Here is a 23,858-nt window from a genome sequence, read left to right as displayed (position 1 = left end):
ACCTACACATGGCAGATGCCGCCCACCCTCATTGGAGGGTCTGCCTTACAAGGGCTGCATTCGGCTAGAAATAGCCACACGAAATTAAAAAGTTAAATTGGATTACTGTACTGTATGCATTTTAGACGCCCTGTACTTGCACAGAAAGTACCCGATGCCCTTAAAATATCGTGGCTAATCAAACTTTCCTAAGATGAGGGGAGAAAGTCTCTCGCTTCCTTCTGCATGACAACACAATACAGTCACTTTATCCTTGTACGATTTCCCGCCATGGCACTTCTCTCTTTCTTCAGAAATGTAAACACTTGCCGCGTCACAAAGTATTCGAAGACCCATTAATGCATGCAATCACCTTGATTCACAATTTAAACCTTTCAAATGCCATGGGAAAAACTATTTCCAAAATGTATCCAACAAGGTGCATTTACAATGTTCAAATAATGCGCTTGGTTAAATCACTGACAAACATAACCTCACGCAGTGAAAGAAAAAAATCACACTATTCAAAGACGAGGATAAACTATGCTGGTTCCCCTGTACAAATGCATTATTTTTTTGGATTACTCTACCGTTTGCATTTTTATATGCATTGTACTTGTGTGGAAAGTGCCCAACGTCCTTAAGACATTGTAGCTTATCGAACTTTCCTATGACGAGGAGGAATTCTCTCGCTTCCGTGTGCATTGCAACACAGTATAATGACCCCCACCCTTGTACGATCTCCTGGCTGTCTCTTCTCCTTTAAAACCATAAGACCATTCAGGCTGTGTATTAAAAGAAAGCAGTGCAGTTTCATCGGCAATGACAATATTGTTCGGTGCTTACGAATTGATTATATGAGCCATGCTTTTTTGTCAACTGTCGGCATCGCCATCGTTCGCGAATTCTGTTTCTCCCCACACTGCCTGCTGCATGATATTACGGCGTTCCTTAAAACATTGAATACGAAAGAATTCCGATTTCACTCGAACTTAGCAGTTATGAAGCACACTGTAGGCCTAGACACACTTGAAGTGTGTGAAAGTGCAGAAAGCTACTCCTGCACGTTCCGGAAGACACGTTCTATCATGACGCAGATAAATTTCGAATTTAAATTATTCTGTAACTTACTATTGTTTTAAAATGTAAAGGTAGTTTCGAATTAAAAGTCCAAATTTCGGTAATGAGGCCGACATTGTACTTCGAATTACGAATTATCCGTATTTCAAATTAAACAATTTAAATAACATATAAAACCGTATCTTATGTTTCTGGGAACGAGAGCTTCTTCGAATTAGGCGGCATTTTCAATTAACCGATTTCGAATTATCGAGGTTCTACTGTATATAACAAATATAAAACTAGTCCAAATTAAATTAGAACAGGTGAGGGAATTCTTCTATTTGGAAAGTATTATTGAGGCTGAAAACAGGAGGTCAAATGGAGGATAGAAATGGCGAAACAAGCTTTTCAGAACAAAAGTTTAGAGACTTAGGAAGAAATTGGTTAAAATCTTTGTATGGAGTGTGATGATTTACGGATGTGAAACTTGGACCTTGGGAAAACAAGACTTGAAGCAGCTGAAATGTGATTCGTGAAGTTAAAACCACAGTAAAAATCTATTTGCAACATTTAAGTACACCGTCCAGCTACTTCTCTACATAGTCACCACTCCAACATTGACATTTGTCGTAGTGAGGTACCAAATTTCCAGTCCCCTGTCATAGAAGGCAGCCGCCTCTCCTTTCAGCCACTTTTCTACATTGGTCTGCAGCTCGTCTGTGTCAAAATGCTGTCCTCCTAGCCAGTGTTTTATGTGAGGAAAGAGATGAATCAGAGGGAGCCAAGTCCAGACTGTATGTGGGTGACGAAACACTTCCCATTGAAAACACTGCAGGAGCATCTTTTTTGCACTGCAGTGTGCGGCCAAGCATTGTCTTAAAGAAGGACAATGCCTGATGATAAAATTTCTCTTCACCTGTTCTGAATTGCCCTTCATAAACGTTGAAGAGTCATGCTGTATGATGCTGCAGTGATGGTCGTACAACATTCCATGAATTCCACCAACAAAACTCCTTTTTGGTCCCAGAACACAGTAGCCATATACTTTCTGATGGAGAAAGTTCGCTTGTACTTCTTTGGTTTACTCGGGGTATGAGAATGCATTTATTGTTTGGTTTGCTCTTTTGTTTCTTCATTTTTGAAATGGACCCATGTCTCTTTACCTGTGACAGTTTTGTTCAAAAAATGTTCTCCTTCAGCATGGTAGCACTGGAGAAACATTAAGGTGGTGCCGATTCACTGTGTTTTGTGATGGTCGGACAGCATCTTGGAAACCCACCTCGCACAGAGTTTGTGGTACTGAAGTCTCTCACTCATGATGGTATAGAGCGCCGACCTTGAAATTTCGGGAAAAAATCACTTAACACAGAAATTGTGAACTGACGATTTTCTCAAATCGCTGAACAAGATCATCGGTTGATGCTCACTTCTCTCCCTAACCGCCTGCATCATGAACATCTGTCCATCCTACTTCAAAGGTCCTGCACCATTGCCGTACTTTGCTGTCACTCATGAAAGTTTTACTATAAGCATTACTCATTCGTCAATGCACCCCTCAGCATGAAGAAATCGAATGACAGCATTCACTTCACACTTGGCGGGAGACTCTATTGTTTTAGGTATGTTTACGTGCTCACTGCACGCTCAGAACTGACAAGTGTGACGTGATACGGTCAACGGGCATACTAGAGACACTGCGCAACGTTTCATCGGATTCTCACTGGTTTTAATTTTGTGACTGATCGGACCTTGAAAAAAAACCTCATGAATATGCTGCATGAGATGTAGTATTTGGGAAGTACAACTTCTCCCTGGTTGAAAGCCTGCTTGTTCTGGAATGAACAATGGTCCTACCATTTCATACAGTCTATCCAAAATCATTCGTTTTAAGATTTTGTAAAGATGGCACAACAAAGAAATTGGTCTGTAGTTCTTGGTAAAGTAAAGTGATCGCTAGTTTTATATGTGTTTCTTGGTTTCTTATTACAGGGCAGAGACAAAGAAGCGAATGCTATAAAACTAGAGCTGTCCCAAGGCTCAAAAAGTGACCATCTCGTCTTTGCTGAAGGTATCAAGAGATGGGAAGATGTTACAAGCAGGACTAGAGATAGGAAGTTTTGCAGAAAGCACTTCATGTCTGGAAGTGTGCTACGAACTTTGAAGTAAGTTAAACAGTTGTTTCATGTTGTTATGACTTAATTTTTATAAATTCATTTCATTAATTGAAGTTAGCACTTTCCACGCCTATTTCCGATTGGTCAGATTATTTTGTATTGTTAAAAATGGTTACGCGTGCAACAGTCATGTTCGTTATCAAGTTGTAATATCGCATAAGGAAGACATATCAAATGCAATAAAGTATTGAAGGCACCAAGTTCCTTCACTTCAAAATCAATCAAAAACACATGTAATTAAATGCACTTTATGAAGTAAGTTAAACAGTTGTTTCATGTAATTAAATGCACTTTAGTGTATAAAATTGTCTAGAACACTTTACCTCATGGGTTTATGTTTGTTTTCTGCTTTCCAAACTATTGAATCAATCAAGAGCTGAACCCAAGAACTTGGAATACAGAAATTATGCTTCAAAATTAATGATACACTAGAGCCCTATTTAGCGTTTTTACCGGGACCTGATATTTTTAACCTTAAATGGGGGTTTGCCTTGAATCGAGGTTTCAGTAGAAACACGTTTTCCAGAAATCTTTGCCTGTATTAACATAAGGTGTACCATCACAGATTATTTACACAGTGATAACAATGAAATAAGGAGATATCTACCCTACACACTCTACTGTAGTTACAACTTTGTACTGTATTGCACCTTAACTAGTTTGGCTTAGCTTTTTCTTTGTAAATGACATGGCACTGTTAGAGGAGATAAAGAAGAAGCCCAAATAATGCTTGAAAAATTACATGAAATCGCAGAGAAAGCAGGACTCAGGGTCTCATATGAAAAGACAGATTATATGGAATATGAACGTAATAAAGAAAAACATCTGGAAACAAAGTATGGGAAAATCAAGAGGTCAGATAAATTTAAATATCTTGGTGAATGGGTCCAGCCGAATTGGCTTGATAAGGAAGCAAATAAGGCAAAGGCCAGAAAGATGGAGTTATAAATACAATAAAAGAATGATATCTTACAGAGCAAAGATCAGACACTATACCACGGTTATAAAGCCAGAGGAACTTTACAGTTCAGAACGTCTGATACTGAATAAGAAAGGGGAAATGGATGAGCTAGAAAAGAAAGAAAGAAAGAAAGAAAATCTTGAGAAAGATCTCAGGACCACAAAAAAAAGGATGGTACTTGGAGGAATAGGAGAAATGAAGATCTATACAGACAGAGAAGATCACAGACAGCATACATAAGAGGAGACTGAAGTTTTATGGCACCTCACAAGAATGAACGAGAGTAGACTAACAAAGAAAGTCTTTAACTACATCATCAAATTAAAAGCAACTACTAAACGGGTAGAAGAAACAAGAAAGGACATTGAGGAAGTTGGAATCAATCTAAAAGAAATCCTTAATAGAGATATGTTTCAAGCTAAAATTGATAAATTCAAGGTGGTGGCAGTGATTATTGTTTTAAGAGAAAGTAGAACTAGGCAAGGGTTCAAGAACATATCGCCAGAGGAGAGAAAGAGGAACCACAGTGAAATGATGAAGTAGTTCTGGGAGAAGGAAAAAGGACTAACCAGCAAGTCAATTGTTTACAATGGTCCAAAGTAGGCCAAAATCGAAGAACGAAGAAGAAATGTAATGAAATAATTAATGCATGCATGCTTGGGTATAGCCTAACAATTTAGTCCTTTGCACTGTCATCAGATTAACAGACCTATGCTATTTTGCACAACCCAACTGAATAATTGCAAGGCACATACACAAGGAAATGTGGTTGCTAGATGATGGATCATTATCTCATACATACATCTTAATTGTACACTGTTACGCCTTTTAACATTCAGTCTGCAAGCCTCTGCAAATTAACTAAATGCTTCCATAATCCTCTATTTGTAACCAGCTTTGTAGCTTCTTTTAGTTGCTCATCTCTTAAAACTTGTTCTCCCTCTACATCTCTTAGTTGGTTAAGAAATTGTTTTCAATCTTACCATGTTCGCTATTATTCCTGATAATGGTGAGTCCATAATTATCCCTTCCTTTTGACAGTAGACGTTTGTCAGTGAATGCAAAACCACTTCGGTTTAAGGTTGTTCTTATAAGGTTATACACTATTTTCCGTAAAAGTTAGGAAAGACACCAAACTCGCACAAAAACATATTAAAATCAGTATGAAACAGCAAGAGGTTTGTTTTTAAAAAATATGTGGATGTTTTCCAAACAGCGGCCTACGTATTAGCATGGTATTTTCTAATTCCAAAACTCTGAACGCACATGTTCAGTTTCATTCTTAAAAATTTGTAATAGCATCACTTGTGGCTTGTGGCAAATGTTTCCATTCTCTTACTCCAAACGGCGTCACCCAACCTAGGTTTACTGTGCGCGTATTATGTAAACATATTTCGTGCTTCCTGTAGAGCAATGATAACCTTTTCGCTATAAATTTACATGGGAACAGCCTTTCTGAAATTTAACTAGATGTGAAAGTACATAGCCTAACCTCTGAAATTAACTATGCACACTGCTGTATCTTGAGAAAGAGAATTATCACATTCTTATTTTATTTCAGTACATAGTTTTAAAATTAAGCAATCATTTACTTCGGCCTTAATTTCTAAGGAGTTAACAACTGCTGTCAGTGCACTTATTGCAAAAACATGTTCTCCCAAAGTTTGTTTACACCAGTTGGAGTTGTAGGGAGAGCTGGTGTGCAAGGAATCGATACGGAGGATGATCGATCGCATTCATGTAAAAGCTGGGGACTTGAGTAGAGTGTATGAATATTGATAATGGAAAACTAACACACCCGAATTTGCCCGTAATGATGGATGAATCATTAAAATGGTTCTCATTGTAACTGAAGGATATTGCACAGATTAATATAGGAATTTTTGAAGGACATAATAATATTTTCATTAAAATGGGGTTTACTTCTACTGTACAACAGCGGCCTGGTTGGATGTTTATCTGTGTCTGACATCTCACTTCAGCCCTAAGTGCCTGCACTCTAAATTCCTCTTCTGCCTTGAATCATTCTTAGCAAGCTTATTATGTTTTCATAGGTTCTTAATGTCCCATAACCATAACAAATAGAAATATGTACTTTAGAATTTTAACATTTGCTTACGCTAAATGCAGGTTTTGCCCTAATGTGAATTACTTTAAATCGATGGAATAATTTTTCGGGATTAGAATTTCTACCTTTATATGTGGGTTTACGCTAAATCAAGGTCACACAAAATCAGGATTATACTGTATATGAAATAAAATGTTTCTGTTATTTACTTATTTTCAGTAAAAGAATTATTTTATATTTTGCCCTTTACCAGTGGCGTGCTCTGAACCCCATCTACCCCAGCGCTGCTGGGGTAAATAACTTTGTATTAACATTTTTTAATTATTCCTTAGAACACTTTTTATAATGTTTAAAAAATTGTGAACACCTAAGCCAAGCCAAGTACAGCTGTCTCGACAATCCGCTCGCACTACCGCAGTTCAGCTTCTCCAGCGAGGTGGGTTTCCTTGCCGGCACAATAGAGAGCTACCCCCAGCGAAATTTAAGGTTGCTTGAGTGACGCGTGCACTTGAAGCTTCCTTGAGGCGGAGCTGTGCCCCTCCCCCGACAGCAATTTAGAGCGACAGGCCAGCTAGCTTAGGTAAGGGGTGTTACTTTTAATACTTGACACTTGAAGTCTTCAGCGCCACACAATAAGGACTGCAAGAAAAATAACATTTTAACAGTACAGCCACTTGCAGATCTTCTTGCTAATAAAAATAGAGCTAGTATATGAAATCAATTGTAATATAGAAGAATATATTTTAGTATTGGGTTTCGGCATGTATACAGTTTATTCGAGCAATTCATTGATGGCACGTGTAGAGTATGTGTTCCGATAGCCGCAGAAAAATACTTAGGTTGCCCAGCATGAACACAGAGTTAAGCGTGAATGGTTGTACATACAGTGGAACCTCGATTATACGTTCCCGGAAACTACTTTTTCCCGTATTATTCGTTCAAATTATGTGGTCCCGCGAGCATCCTAATTAAATCACGTTGTAAAAATTCCACATTATCCGTTCCTCGAAGAAACGATTTCCTGGTACACCCGTCCAGAAATTTCAGTCCCATCAATGCTAAATACTCGATCATGCGTTTTTCAAGAAACTGCGTCTCACGAAATGACGGCCGCGACATACTTGCGGATCTTGGTGTTAACGTCTCTTCATTGCGGTAATTTGAGGAAGTACTGTACTGGAATAGTGATCGGCGGCGAACTTGCATAAGGGACCATCTTAGCATCGCATTCGGGTGGTATTGTTTAGAGAATCCATGGAAATCATAAAGCAGAGAGTGTCCACAACAATTGGAAGGAGACAGACTGCATTTTGACAGCTCTACTTTAAGACGGAACGAATTTCGTCAAATGTTCATACTGTACTTGCAAAACGTCTACATTGTGTCCAGGGTTAGATGTTTATTTTTTTTACTTTTTTTTCAAAAGTGTATTGCCGAAAACCTGTTCGGCACTCAAGGCACTGTATATTCACTGGGCTTTCAGGCAGGAATCAAAACTGCTCCTTCTTAAGTAACGCAAATTTACAGTAGTAATTTCATATTATCGTACACGATTATGTTATCGAGACCAGAACAGATGTTGCACCTTACATACATGAAGCCAAGGAAGGTTTTGGGATTGCCTATTACTGTTTGCATCCGAATATAAGACTGGGAATTTCACTTTTTTGTGTTAAAACGTTGTAATAACCGCAGTCGTTTTATTTGCGCACGTTACATTTAAAGCTTTGTATCATTTCACGCTCGTACTGACTTGTACAGCGAGCGCGCTTTCCAGCTGAGCTCATGGTCACGAATAATCGTAATTTTGGAAATGTTAATGGTATTTTTTCTCTTTCCAATTTGATTGTGGTTTGTGACGGGCAGAATTGAATTTAATGCATTTGAGAACTTGAAGATCAATACTTACATTTGAAACAATTCGAAACCATATTCTCGACTTTACAAAAGAAAATATTTATAAAATCCTCCTATCAATACAAGTCAAGTCATCTGTTAGATGAAGCAAAGTCTATACATGTTTCAGCCTAATCTCAAGGCCATCTTCAGTAGTAAAACAATGATTACATAATATACAAACAAATTAAAAATCGTAATGATGTGAAGTGACAGTGATCATGATTGGTGAATTAAAAACACATTGAGGTACAAAGTCCTCTCGTCTAATAGATCTTGCTGACTGTTAAAACACTATGCTGAGGAGTCAGCAAGATCTATTAGACGAGAGGACTTTGTACCTCAATGTGTTTTTAACTCACCAATCATGATCACTGTCACTTCACATCATTACGATTTTTTTTAATTTGTTTGTATATTATGTAATCATTGTTTTACTACTGAAGATGGCCTTGAGATTAGGCTGAAACATGTATAGACTTTGCTTCATCTAACAGATGACTTGACTTGTATTGATAGGAGGATTTTATAAATATTTTCTTTTGTAAAGTGATAACCGTCAATACGGAATGAGATTCATAACTTGCAACCATATTCTCGAGTTCAACATAACCTTGAAAAGCTGATGTAGGCCTAATTTACGCGGTACAAGATTTCCATAAACTGACTACAAGCAATATACCGGTGACCAAATTACAATGGAAGATAAAAAAGAGGATTTCGCCATCATGTTGGGCACTTTTGTATCTAATGTGCTTTATTTTATTAGATTAGAGAATTAAAAACTACTTGTGGTTGATTGCTGTTTGGCTTGCCGTTACGGGTATTAGCTTTTTCGAAGAGTCTGGCTCCGGCTGATCAAAGTTGCTGAACTGAAAGAAGTTTTCAGAGCAAAACTGACGAAGTTTCCCCGGTGAAACTTAATGTAAAGTTTCGAGATTTGTAAGGCGCGTACCGGTAATTAATGTTCGAAGCCGGCCCCGCGGTCTAACTTGCCTGCCTCTCACCCGGAGGGCCTGGGTTCGATTACCGGCCGGGTCAGGAATTTTTACCTCGATATGAGCGCTGGTTCCAGGTTCACTCATTTTATGATTACCTTTAATTAAAGAGCTAATTGAATGGTGAGATGGTGGCCCCAGTCTAGAGAGCCCGGAATAACGGCCAAGAGGATTCGTCACACTGACCACGCGTCACCTCGTAATCTCCAGGCCTTTGGACTGAGGGCGGTCGCTTGGTAGGCAGAAGGCCCATTGGGGCCTATATACATTTCATTTTTGTGATGTTTAGCCAAATTGTTGATGGTTCATTCATTCCCGGATTTTCAGTTTTCCCGTGTTGTACGGTTTTTTTCCGTGATCCCTCCGAAAACGGAGAAACGAGGTTCCACTGTAATGAATTTTTGTAGTCTTCCTCTTTGATTGTAGGTGAAGGTTTCGTGAGTTCTGTGGCATTCTTCATGAATACAATGTGTGTTATACGTCGTGACAAATATTTCCCCTCATTTGTCGTTGATGCACGTATACTCAGTGAAGCGAGTGAAGCTATAAAACTTCAACGATGGTAAAATACCAGTTAAATTTTGCTGATTAGTTTAGATTAGGCTTTTTAAGTAAAAAACAAATAGTTAGTCCCAGTGTATTTTTGTGAAAACCATGACTGTACACGAAGCATCACTGGATGAAACTGTAAGTACATTGTTTAAAATCTGTTATAGATTAAGTTATGATGGTGTCATCACTGCCATGAATATCAATTTGGAAGTATGTGTGAGCGTGTGGTTGAAAATATTCTTGAAAGGTCTTTCTCAGGTAGACCTTTCCATGAAAAATGCAGCCTTATAAAATGGTAATGTTGACTTTAGAGAGTGTAGTGGGGCTACGATTGTTTATATTTAAAAAACGTTTTTTCAACTGGGGTAATGAATATGTTTACCGCATGCCACTGCACTTTACCATATTTCTCCCTCCATAAGTGAAATGGCGTACGGCTTTTAGTGCTGGAAGTGTCCGATGACATGTTCGTCTCGCCAGGTGCAGGTCTTTTGATTTGACGCCCGTAGGCACCTGCGCGTCATGATGAGAATGAAATGATGATGAAGACGACACATATACCCAGTGCCAGCTAAATTAACCGATGATGGTTAAAATTCCCGACCCTGCCAGGAATCGAACCCAGGACCCCTGTGACCAAAGGCCAGCACGCTAACCATTTAGCCATGGAGCTGGACACCTTAAAACATAACTTATCTTCAACATATTTAATGACAATATTTAGATGGTCTTTAATTTCACCAAGTTTTGGCTTAGGGTTAATAATATCACCTGCTTCATCCTAGTCATGTTCATCCATTTCAGAGCTTTCTTCAGTGATCACATTTTTAACAATCTCCTCCTGCGTAGTTACAACATTGTGTTCGTAACTCAGCTTTATACTGTATTTGCATTTATGTATTATTATTAAACGGCTGTCCAGATTAAACATTGTCTAGACTAATGGGGTCCAGATTAATAAGATTCTACTGTACAGAGCAAAAATGTCAATCAGGTACTGGAAGGATTCAGAGCAATGATGCTCTTCTGATTGAACTACTGTGTCTTTGCCAATTCTGCTCTGTTGGCTGGGATCCGAGCTGCAGGTCAGGCGCTACTGTGCAGTGGGCTATTCAGAATTAATACCGTATTTCACGGCATAATCGTCACACTTTTTATACCAAAATTTTCGAAAAAACTTGTAGGGTGCGACCATTATATGATGAATATTTAATACCAGTATTTGTATTACTCAAAAAAGTATTTATAACTAAATTGTATTTGATACAAATTTAAGATGCACGTAATACTCGCGTTTATACATCAAAATAATTAAAATACTCTAAAACAAAATTCATAATTTTTCGCAACAATTCGACGAACGTTTTTCCAACCTGAAAATAAAAATGAACGTATTAAGTTAATTTGTCATTAATTTGAGTATTAAAGTTAAAATATTACACTTGCAAAAAATTATCGCTTTGTTGTGAAATGCGGACTTACCGGTACGCAATTTATTCCAAATCTTCGGTGTCGCTATCGCAGGTTTCGCTATCTGATGCGCCGTCCTCGCCTCTGTTAATACCAGTATCAGATTCTTCGTCTCCCTGCCACACTGCGTCGGAACCGTCTAGTGCATTCGAAATCCCAGTCCTTTTGAAGCTCTTGGAGACTAGTTCAGGTGGTATAAGATCCCAACTCTTCTTCACCCACGAGCATAACAAGTCCAAGGGTGGACGCCTGATATTTCCGGCGGGCGTCAATTGCTGATCGCCGCTCATCATCCATTTTATTATTTATAAATTTCAAACAACTTAACACCGAAATTTCTCCAGAAATACAATAATAAACACAGACGAACCGCTCAGACACGCAAAACACAAAACAGGACTCATGAAATTTGGTTAAAAGAAGAAATAAAATTCCTATATCAGAAGAAACAACACCTTAATAATGAACTTTACTCAACACACCTGAAAGCATCCCATGAACTCCCACACAGCTATTGGAATTACTTTCAACGAATTTCCAGAGAAAAAATAGAAGACTTAGCCATAAAGAAACAAAACACACTAAACAAAAAACTGGAAACACTGAAACAACAACAAAGTAAACCAAAGCCACTAACCATAATCCAAAACAAAGATCCCTCTCTTCCTAACAAGAATTCCCAACATAAATTCCATCCGCCTATAAAAAATCTTACGCAAACCGTATTTGACGACGTAGAAACGGATATATTGAACAGGGGACCCAAACACAACTGGGGTAATGCATCATCCTACCAGAATATTATAACTACCATTACCGAAACAGAACTTGCTTTACAAAAGATCCCATATGACATACGAGACGAAGCAAGACACGAAATCAGTAGAAAGATCCCGCAATACATCAATAGCGTCCACAATAATAACCCAAACATGCATACCACCAATAGATCGAACTTAAACAAACTCAAAAATAAAATAAAACAGAACAATCTACTAGTAACGAAGGCCGACAAAGGCAACACTACGGTCATTATGGATAAAAATGAATACATAACAAAGACTAAAAAATGTTTCCAAGACAATACTTTTTCTATTAAACGCCGAGATCCAACCAATAACATACAAAGGAATTTAAAAATTTTACTTAAAAACACACATTTTCTTCTCACCGAAACTGAATCTGCTAAACTCATAACAATGAACCCCCAATTACCGACCGCGAAAGCCTACCCAAAAATACATAAAGAAGACGTACCTATGAGACCTATTATAAACTATAGAGCCAGTCCAACCTACAAATTATCGCAATTCATCCAAAAAAAATTAAAAAAGCACTATACATTTTTAGCAAACAAAACAATACTAAACTCAATAGATTTTTGCAACAGAACCAAAGAGCTAAAGATCGAACAACACCATACCCTTGCTTCATTTGACATAATAAATATGTACCCTAACATTCCTGTTAAACAAACAATCAAAATAATAGAATCTAACCTAAAAAAACAATAGCAACTTGAGCACCTTAGAAATAAACGAATTCATAAACTTACTTGAATTCGCCATAAACAATAACTATTTCAGATTTCACGATACCATTTATCAGCAACAAGGCCTACCTATGGGGTCTCCTGCCTCCGGAATATTAGCAGAAATATACATAGATAACCTAGAATACACGTCAATCAAAGAAATAGAGAATATACATTTTTGGTGCAGATTTGTTGACGATGTCTTCGTAGTTTTAGATAATAGATCCACTGACGCACAAATTATACTAGATAAGCTTAACACTCTAGATCCCCAAATTAAATTCACCAAAGAAACCGAAAATAACCGTGCACTAAATTACCTAGACTTAACAATAACCAGACACGACAACCACTTATCTTACAAGATCTACAGGAAACCCACACACACACCTCAAATACCATAAAAAAATGACTCCATTCATCCCAATACACATAAAAGAGCAGCCTATTATAGTATTGATTTATAGAGCCTTTAACACCCCAATGACAACAGAAGACCAAAATAATGAATTGAAGTTAATCCACGACATAGCTAAACACAACGGATACAGCAAAGAAATGGTCAACAAAATCATTCACAAAATAAAATTACAACCTCAAACTAAATTAGCAAAAACAGCCAAACCCAAAAAAGACTATGCTCTATTTACCTTCAACAACACCCATATATATACTATAACTAATATTTTCAAGAAGCACAACATAAAAACAGTATTCAAAACCACACACAATAGTACCAACATTATACATAACACTAAAACAGTCAATAATAACAATAAATACAACCAGTCAGGTGTCTACCGTATCAAATGTAACAACTGTGACATAAGTTACATAGGACGTACAGGCAGAAACTTCACCATCCGCTACAATGAACATGTAAATGCAGTAAAACATAACCATTTCTCATCAATAGGCCAACATGTAGAAGAATCCAAGCATAGTTTCACAAACATCAACAACGACATGACGATACTAAATATAAACTCCAAGGGCCCCCTGCTCAACAGAACCGAAGATTTCTACATTTCTTTAGACCAGTACGCCAACCCCAATCATAACATTAATGATATTAATGAAAAAACCAGCATTATTTTTGACAAAGCCATTCCGATATTAAAGAATGATTATCTCAAAATAGTAAACACACGCTCTAACAAACCAACGAATCACAAGCCTGACCCCGCCCCTACTTCTCCAACGGCCACTCCTTCTTCCCCTCCACCTACATTCCCCTCCACAGCTAATATGAGCCCCAGACTCACTCGCAGTAGAACACAACAAGCTTTCAAACACATCAGCACAAGACTTCCACAACAACTATAGTAAGTACTCTTTCCATACACACACTAGGCATTCCTTCATGCACACACTACCGGCATACTTATTTCACTTTATCTTTACAGACTACAAGAACAAACATAGACGAGAGAAGTGTTACCACCGACTACTTCTAAATACATGCTCGAGACCTGCTGTTTATTGAAACTTGCCATAGTATATCACAAGTTGGGATATATAACATAACGAAATTTCATCATGACAAAGGCCCACATCAATAAGACATACACTAGTTTCAAAATGTCCTCGAAGATTACCCTACGCAACTAAAATCAACATTACTTAGAAGGATCTGCACAGAGGACAGAAGAATGGAATCCATATAACATAAATTGAAAAATTTTAACAAGTGTCTACCTATACGTACAATTTTAATGTGTTGAAACTTTTTAAATGTTATATATTGTGACCTGTGTGTTTTTAATATGTTTTACATACTCATGCTCTATTTATAACTTTTTAACCTGACCACTGATATTTTAATTATATGCTATTATTCCATCCCCCATTAGACATCCGGATGCCTAATACAATAACAACTTGTGTATTGTCTAATGGCTAAAACAAAACATGTACTAGCTGATGATGGCCGTTAAAGAGCCGAAACCGGTACTAGCTTAATCTATTAAAATAAATTGTGTATTGAATGGTGGAAAAACACATTTCTTATCTATGCTCATCATCCACTCGTTGTAAAATCGACGTAAGTGGTCTTTAAAGGGTTTATTAACACATACGTCTAGTGGCTGCAAAGCAGATGTTAGGCCACCAGGAATGACTATCTGTCGTGTCTTATTTGTAGTGAGAATTTGCTTCACTTCGTTCACGAGGTGACCTCGGAAACTATCGAAAACAAGCAGAGCTGGTTGTTTTAGTAGTGCACCAGGTGTTCTATTCCACACAGTTTTAACCCAGTCCAGCATGAGTTCTACATCCATCCAACCCTTTGGTTGCACTCGTACATGAATTCCACGGGGAAACTGTATATTCTTAGGCATCGTTTTCCTCTTGAAAATGATGTAAGGCGGCAACTTTCTCCCGTCAGCTGTAATGGCTAGCATTGCCATGCATCGCAACTTCTCACTACCGCTGGTTTTCATTAATACACTCAGTGATCCTTTTAGCGCAATAGTGCTGTTGCGAGGCATATCAAAAAAGATTGGAGTCTGATCGGCATTACTGATTTGAGAAAGCAAGTACGAAGTTTCCTTGCGCAAACGTATGACAAATCGGTGAAAATTTACAATCTTGTCCATGTAATCAGCAGGCAACTTTTGGCTTAGTGTTGTTCTCCTTCGCACTGACAGATTGTGTCGTCGCATGAACCCCTTAATCCACCCACGAGTCACCTTAAACTGAGTTACCGGTATGTTGTGTTTGCGCGCTACCTCCTGTCCCTTAATTTGTAACATTTCATATGATACACTGCAGCCATTGTTACGTATTTCACTGACGTACCTAAACACTTCTTCGTCAATTATAGGAAACTTCCCTGTTTTAGGACCTCTAAACGCGCGTCTAGAAGGGTTTGTGCTTTTTAGCTTGTTTTTTACTTTCCGCCAGTCACGCACCAACTTTTCACTCACAGGAAATTTTCTTTCTGCAGCTCTGTTCCCGTGCTGTTCAGCGAAGGCAATTACGCTTAGCTTGAAGCCCGCAGAATAGTTTCTATATTTACCCATAATCGCTTATAAATGCTTCACATGTTAATGTTTTGCGATATAAATGACTTTCCGTAATTGTTCACTATTAAAACAAATTATTTCTGCAAACACCCAAAACACAAATTAAAAACTTAAATTCTCACGCACACATGTCTACAGTAATCACGTAAATCTGAAACAAATAAATGCATCTGTGATCTGTCCATTCCAGAGCAGCCAATACTGTTAGGCAGCAAGGAAGCATGCAACAATTTATCAGTTTAGCTCGTTGGTTGCGACACACTACTGCGCTTGCGTAAAGCTCGCAAACCGGAGTTCTAGCTAGCGCGGTGTAGATCTACTGTATAGTTGACTGTAATCCGAGACGTCAGTAACAAACATTCATTTTTTTCAATTTCTTTTAAACATACGGTAATTAGGTTAATATTTCTTCCCAGTTATTGATGATTTTACATTACATTACTGACGAGTTTATAAAATAAAACTTTAATAGCATTGGATAATAATTATCTTGACTGCTTGGATAAAAGTTTTCATCCCATGCCCGGACACTTATGACGTAGTAGTAAGATAAGAGTCTAGCGATGACAACTGAGACATCGTAAATAATTCGGCTGAATAATTCCGTGGAAATCTGCGTTATCGTCTTGGGTTTCACTTTGTGCGCAATGACACAGGAGCCGGCCCCGTGGTGTAGGGGTAGCGTGCTTGCCTCTTACACGGAGGCCTCGGCTTCAATTCACGGCCGGGTCAGGGAATTTTACCTGTATCTGAGGGCTGGTTCGAGGTCCATTCAACCTACCTAGCCGGTATTTCCTGGCGACGTTGCCGATAAGCGATAACTTACAGCCTTACGTATTTCAAATGGGAACTCATAATATGTAGGTGGTGAATAAATAGTACACTGTCTCGCGACCACGTTGTCAAACTGCCGATAGTCTACTGGTAAGCCATGCGTCGTACATATACCGGTATTATTTATTTATACGTTGTGCAACATGTCGCAAACGTGACTGTGTTGCCAAATTGCCCATAAACCATACACGTATTTAAATTGCGCATTCATGTGCAACTTATGTTGCAGTTCCATTTACCTTTTAACCAGATTAGTGAACAAAATTTGGACGTGCGACGATTATGTAATTAAAGGTTTAAAGTCCGATTTTTGTATTGAAAATAAAGGATGCGACGATTACGCGGTGGCGACGATTATGCCGTGAAATACGGTATGTAGCACTCGTGATTGTCCGGTCTTGAAAGCCAAGAATAACGGCCGAGAGGATTTGTCGTACAGACCACGTGACACCTCGTAATCTGGAGGCCTATCAGCTGAGCAGATGACAATGGCCCTTCGGGGCTCTTGAAGGAAAATGTGAATTTAATATTATGTCTAGCTTCCTCTTTCTTATTTGAGTGAAAATGAATGCATGCCTGTTTTAGAGTGTGTTTATACTGATTTTAATACTTAGGTTTCTATTGTTTTCAGGAAATTAAAGACTGAATTTGCTGAAAGTCTCCATGAAATGGGCTTCTTGAGAAGTAATTATGCAAAAGATCCCATAGCAAACTTGAACTCCGACAATCCAAGCCTGGTAAAGGCAATCATCTGTGCTGGTCTCTACCCAAATGTGGCCATTGTGGAGTAAGTAGTACCCTAATCTAAACTAAAAGCTAAGTGTATTTCTTTAATTAGGGCTACAGTTAGTTTCTGCTGCAGACTTATTTATTTGCATGAATTTAAAATCATACCAATAAATGTTTTAAAGAAAGAACATTTGGGAAATAAACTTCTGACCACCTAACAAGTTGGGTTGGGAATTCTTCTTGCTCAACAGACTCAAGACCGGCAGGTAAAATCTCAAGAATTTCATAATCTTTCTCAGGTCAAAGTGAATAGTGATGCATCTTCTGCAGGCATATATATATCCCAAACCAAACCCCAAAGAACCTTAGCCTACCAAGTGACTGCTGCTCAGGCTGAAGACCTGCAGATTACGAGGTGTTGTGTGGTTAGCACAATGAATCCTATTGGCCATTGACTTTCTAGACTGGAACTATTATCTCACTGTCAGATAGCTCATCACTTGTAATCACATATGCTGAGTGGACCTCAATTCCTTGCTGGAAATGTAACCCGGGGCCTCTGGACAAGAGGCAGGCACGCCACTCCTTCATCATGGGTCTGGCATACGAATCCTATACGAGGACGGCAGCTAGTAGTGTTAACCATTACACTATGGCGGCGGAACGAGAGAAAGCTAAATACAGGTGGGTAAAAGACCAGGAACACAGGACAAACACACTAGGAGAAAAGGAACCCAACCGGTCGATATAAGTAAAGGAAAGGGACAAAAAGTACAAATCAAGCCATACATAGACCATTGAAAGGTAAACAGATATTCCCCACTATAGAATAGAATACTCCCATCCCCAGTTTCAGATCACTTATTGTAATCCAAAATGTGTATTGAAACATGCATTCTTTTCCTTGTTACTATTTACTTATCTGTTACTACATTAAACATTACAATTAAACTTATAAACTATTTCCACTCAATTTCTAAATTACAGTTTTTAAAATTTATTAATTTTTGTTCTAGACAATAACAGTGATATATAGTGTAGGAGAACATGTAACTTACCTTTCCTAAGTTGAATTAGTGCTTACTTTTGCATCACAAGTCTTTATAGAGTTATCCTACAGTTACAACATACATTTTGAATGAATTGAATGAACAGCTGCATGAATTGGTGAATGAATGATTTCATGATTGAATAATACTGTTCGTACATGAATGAATGAATGAATGAATGAATGAATGCCCACCTTCTCACCCAGTCACGGATAGCTACCAACTGAGGAGAGATCCGTCATTCATTCATTGAATCTTCTTATTTTGTGGCTGTATGTGTGCCCACAATGGACACTCCCAAGTATCACTCAGGATCGGCTCTTCTAATCCTTAGAGAGTACTCCGTGTCCTTGGATGTTTCCGCGACTGGAATGCCATTTCTATTCAAGGCCTTTCCGGCTGTACTCCACCATGTTATTCTTGGATGCCCGCGTCCTCTCCTTGGTTCCTCGATTGCAAGAGATTTCTTAACAGAACAATCTTCATCTTGACGTAAGTGTCCGTACCAGCGCAACTGCCATTTCTCCAATTTCTCGCTGATAGCGACCGTATTTTTTAATGTTCTTTGTTTATACTCATTGCGCACTCGGTCCAAGAGGGTGACACCCGCTGACCATCAGAGCATCCGCATTTCTGTTACATGCATTTACTTATCATGCTTCTTTTGCCTTGTCCAACACTCGGAGACGTAGGTGAGGGCAGGTCTAACAACAGTCTTGTATATCTTGCCTTTGAGTTTGATAGGAATTCGCATGTCACGTAAGACGCCTGTCAGTAAACGCCATTTGGTCCATCCAACATTGATGCAATGCTTCACATCATCATCAATCGTCGTATTGGTGCTAATAACTGAGCCCAGGTACTTGAATGTATTCATTATTGCCAAAGGTTCACCCGCTAAGAAAGATTAATTAATTGATTGATTGATTGATTGATTGATTGATTGATTGATTGATTGATTGATTGATTGATTGATTGAAAGCCCTCACATCTTTATACATGGTCGTTGTCAAACAGATTGGTTCTCTCATCGTTAATCCCAGTTCTTCTATATCCATTTCTTTTCAGCTCTCTACAAGCTCATTTCTGCATCGCACCTCCATCAAGAGTATGGGCTTAACTACTCGTTGGTGGTTAGGGACGCGCAGCTGTGAGCTTGCATCTGGGAGATAGTGGGTTCGAATCCCACTGTCGGCAGATGGTTTTCTATGGTTTCCCATTTTCCCACCAGGCAAATACTGGGGTTGTACCTTAATTAAGGCCATGGCCACTTCCTTCCCACTCCTAGCCCTTTCCTGTCCCATCGTTGCCATAAATATTTTCTTTTGTAAAGTGATAACCGTCAATACGGAAGAGATTCATAACTTGCAAAGACCTATCTGTGTCGGTGCGACGTAAAACAAATACTCAGCGAGGGGCTATCCTAAAGGGGTCCATAGACATGCAATATTATTGCACAAAATGGATTGTACAATATATTGTTACCTGTCCACAGACATACAATAATATTGCACAACAATTGGGTTTGTGCAATAAATAGAATCGTGTGGAGATAATGTTGATGGTTGTGCAACATATTGTGCAAAGCGGTCATAGACGTACAGTATGCGTGGCAATATAATTATAGTCAGTCCATGTCGGTATTTTGTTTGGTGAACACACTTTTTGTATCACAAAGCCGCTTCACTTCCTTCCGGAAGTTTGAACGCAGAGAACTGATTTTTTTATATACCTTCTTGCTTGTCGGCGTTCGGATACTTTTTGCAATATTTCTCAATAAGCATCTCCTACTGTTTGCTTCCATGAATCTCAGGCTGAAGAAATGTCACTTAAAGGGGAGTTTTAGTCAGATTGAGATTCAGAAGCTTCAAGATCAAGCACTGAAGGATGAAGTTCAGTCAGCTCTACATGTAAAACTTGCGGAAGTTCAAAACAGCGTTAATATAAATGATGTTGAAGGCACTTGGAATCACATCAAATGTGCAATTAACGACGTAAGTCAAGTAAAATTAATGAATGCTGGAAGAAGGAAAAACAAGCCGTAGATGACAGAAGAAATCCTGAAGCTGATGGACTAGAGAAGGTCTTTTAAAAACAAAGTTCCTGTAAAGTACAAAAGTTTGCAGAATTTAATACGACAAAGAATAAGGAATGCAAAAGAACAACAACTCTCTGAGGAATGCAACGAAATAGAATTAATGAATTCCAAACATGATTTTTTCAACATGTACAAGAAAGTGAAACAAGTTACTTGTGCATATAACAGGAAGGGTAGTGGAGTCCTCCTTAATAAGAATGGCACCGGGCGAGTTGGCCATGCGCGTAGAGGCGCGCGGCTGTGAGCTTGCATCCGGGAGATAGTAGGTTCGGATCCCACTATCGGCAGCCCTGAAAATGGTTTTCTGTGGTTTCCCATTTTCACACCAGGCAAATGCTGGGGCTGTACCTTAATTAAGGCCACGGCCACTTCCTTCCAACTCTTAAGCCTTTCCTATCCCATCGTCGCTATAAGACCTATCTGTGTCGGTGCGACATAAAGCCCCAAAGCAAAAAAAAAAAAAAAAAAAAGAATGGTGACATCTTAGCGAGCACAGAAGAGAAACTGAAGGAATGGATGGAATATGTACAAAATCTCTTCTTGGATCGCAGAAATGTGGATCATGGTGTTTGGGCAGACGATGGTGTGGATATCACACGTGCAGAAGTAGAATATGCCATAAGAACAGCGAAGAATGGGAAGGCTCCAGGCCCTGATGAGATGTATGCTGAGGTACTGAAACTCCTTGAGAAAGAAAAATCCCTTTCATTATTAGTTGACCTATTCAACAGTATTCACCGCAGTGGAACCATTCCTCGAGACTGGCTCAAATCGACTTTCGTAATATTGCCTAAGAGAGCCAATGCAAAATTCTGCAATGAATATAGAACAATTAGTTTGATGAGCCACGTTCTGAAAATATTCCTAAAGGTCTTGCATGCGAGAATTTATCATAAATGAGAGGAGAATATCGGAACCGCGCAGTTTGGATTCAGACATGGTTTTGGTACTAGAGAGGCATTATTCAGTCTGCAGGTTTTAGTCCAACGGTGCCGAGATGTCAATGTCGATGTTTTTGCTTGTTTCATCGATTACGAAAAGGCTTTCGATACAGTCCGCCATGATGAACTTATGAACATTCTTCGGGAATTAGGACTTGATGGACGGGACATTCGTATTATTGGTAATCTCTACTGGAACCAGTGTGCTGGCATAAGAGTTGATGGTCGTGTCTCGGAAGAAGTCTAAATTATGAAAGGAGTTCGCCTAGGCCGTATTCTTTCCCCCATGCTTTTCAACATCTATTCAGAAAAGATTTTTCGAGATTCTCTTTACGGAAAGACTCAAGGAATTGTGGTTAATGGTTTCATCATAAATAACATCAGGTACGCCGATGACACTGTGCTACTTGCAACCAATCTCCAGGATCTACAGGAACTACTTAATGCTGTCACTGAAGCCAGCAGTGCAATGGGCTTGAAGCTTAATGTAAAGAAGACCAAGTGGATGGTTATAAGTAGGAAAGAAGATGGCATTCGAGGTAATCTCACAACAGCGAAGGAACAGATCGCGAGAGTGGCAACATTTAAATACCTGAGATCGCACATCAATGATGACTGGGACCTTAATCATGAGATCCGATGCAGAATTGAGCAGGCCAGAACTTCTTTTCAGAGACTTAGTAAACTTTTGACAAGCCGTGACCTTTCCATTTCACTACAGACACGACTACTCTGGTGCTACGTTTTCAGCATCCTGTTATACGGCGTTGAGGCATGCTGAGACTATGTGCAAGAGATTGCAAGCATTTGAAATATGGACGTACCGAAGGATGCTGAAGATACCTTGGACAACTAAAATGACCAATATAGACGTTTTGCACCGTATGAACAAAGAACCAGAAATTCTCACTAACATCAAAAGAAGGAAACTAGAATACTTTGGTCATATGATGTGGAATAAATACCACCTTCTGCAAGTAATACTCCAAGGGAAAATTAATGGAAAACGTGGTCTGGGGAGAAGTAGGACATCATGGCTCGGCAACTTGAGCCAGTAGTTTGGGGTGACAAAGCTTACTCTGTTCAGAACAGCTATGAACAAACAACAGATCATGCTACTGATTGCCAACATTCTGCGAGGACATGACACATGAAGAAGAAGAAGAAGAAGAAGAAGAAGAAGAAGAAGAAGAAGAAGAAGATATTCTGTTCACTTTGTTTTTTTAAACGCGATTACTGTAATCTTTGCCCTTAACGTCCCTAAGAGCTGGAAGGCCATGGTACACTTCGATAAACTCAAAAATAAACTTTTTCACCACCTGTTTGTCTGCCGTCACGATATGTTCTCCTCCACTTGTTGATACCAACTTGTGGGATGTCGAGATATTGCACGATATTGCCAACACACGGCACAGCATTTTGCGATTTGCGCAATATATTTCAAACTTTTTTGATTTCGTACAATATATTGCACAACCCTTCAATATTAAATATACACTATCAATTATATTGCACAAACTCTGATATTGCGCAATAATATTGCACGTCTTTGGGCCCCTTAACAGATCTGCAGTCTTGATGTGGGAAGCATCGGATTTACGTAGTTGAACCTCTCGTCTGCGGACACCATCTCTTCTGTGGACAAATGTCCATTGTGAGAGGTGTCCACTAAAACAGGGTTGTAGAAATTATTCAAACATTTTAATGGCAAAGAACATCCACCTTAAATATAAACGTACATCATTATTTAGATTATTCTAAATAATATCTGACTAAATATTTGTTTGGGAGATATTATAAGCCTTTACAATCATTGCATCTTCAGGAAATAATCATTCAGCTGGGTGTGTAAATTTAGCATATTTTTTCTTTACTGTTTTATTCTCAAAAAGCGAATAACGACCCAGCATGACACACACATTCTTTATTGAATTGATATTAATCTCAACTTTCAGATTATTTGTGATTTCTCACGCTTTTTCTTGTAACAGTGGCCCACTCGCCCACAGTTTCTTGGCTCGAACACACTTGAACCACCCATACACCTCAACGGTCACTTCTGCAAAAACTGACTCTCACTTTTTTAACTCCTTGATTCCTATATTGTCCTCCCACTCACTTAAGATTTCATTTTTATTCTTCACAGTTGTGTTTATTTGAGTTTTCCTGCAGTTTTTTCTTGTCTCATGATCTAAACACACTAGTCCCTCCTATTTATGTTTACTGGCTGATTGAAATGCTATGGTATTTCTCTCAACAGTCAACATATGAAAGTCTCTTTCCTGTCAAATTTAACTGAACCACCTGACCTCGACCTTATCAGCAACATTCTGAGTGATGATAAGAATGATGCAAGATAGACTGGAAAATCCTTTGGTAACTTGTAAGTAAACAGTCACTGGCAGCATTCCCGGGCAACTAGCATTCTCAGAATGTGCACTATGAGTAATTAAAATGCAAGACGACCCAAACAAAAGGTTTGGAAAG

General features: G+C 38.7%; 1 protein-coding gene across 3 annotated transcripts in view; it reads left to right on the top strand.

Annotated features, from left to right (window-relative positions):
• The window catches only part of LOC136857612 (ATP-dependent DNA/RNA helicase DHX36), a 294,182-nt gene that overhangs the window by 207,430 nt on the left and 62,894 nt on the right, over positions 1-23,858 (top strand). For all 3 annotated transcript variants that reach the window (XM_067136394.2, XM_068225253.1, XM_068225254.1), the window contains exons 14-15: positions 3,031-3,203; positions 17,186-17,341. In XM_067136394.2, the coding sequence (XP_066992495.2) occupies positions 3,031-3,203; positions 17,186-17,341 (329 nt within the window). The remainder of the gene's footprint in view (positions 1-3,030; positions 3,204-17,185; positions 17,342-23,858) is intronic.

Source organism: Anabrus simplex, chromosome 1 (genome assembly GCF_040414725.1).
Source record: "Anabrus simplex isolate iqAnaSimp1 chromosome 1, ASM4041472v1, whole genome shotgun sequence".
NCBI classification, from domain to species: domain Eukaryota; kingdom Metazoa; phylum Arthropoda; class Insecta; order Orthoptera; family Tettigoniidae; genus Anabrus; species Anabrus simplex.
The sequence above is the reverse complement of the archived record's forward strand: the minus strand, read 5'-3'. Positions and strand labels throughout refer to the sequence as shown.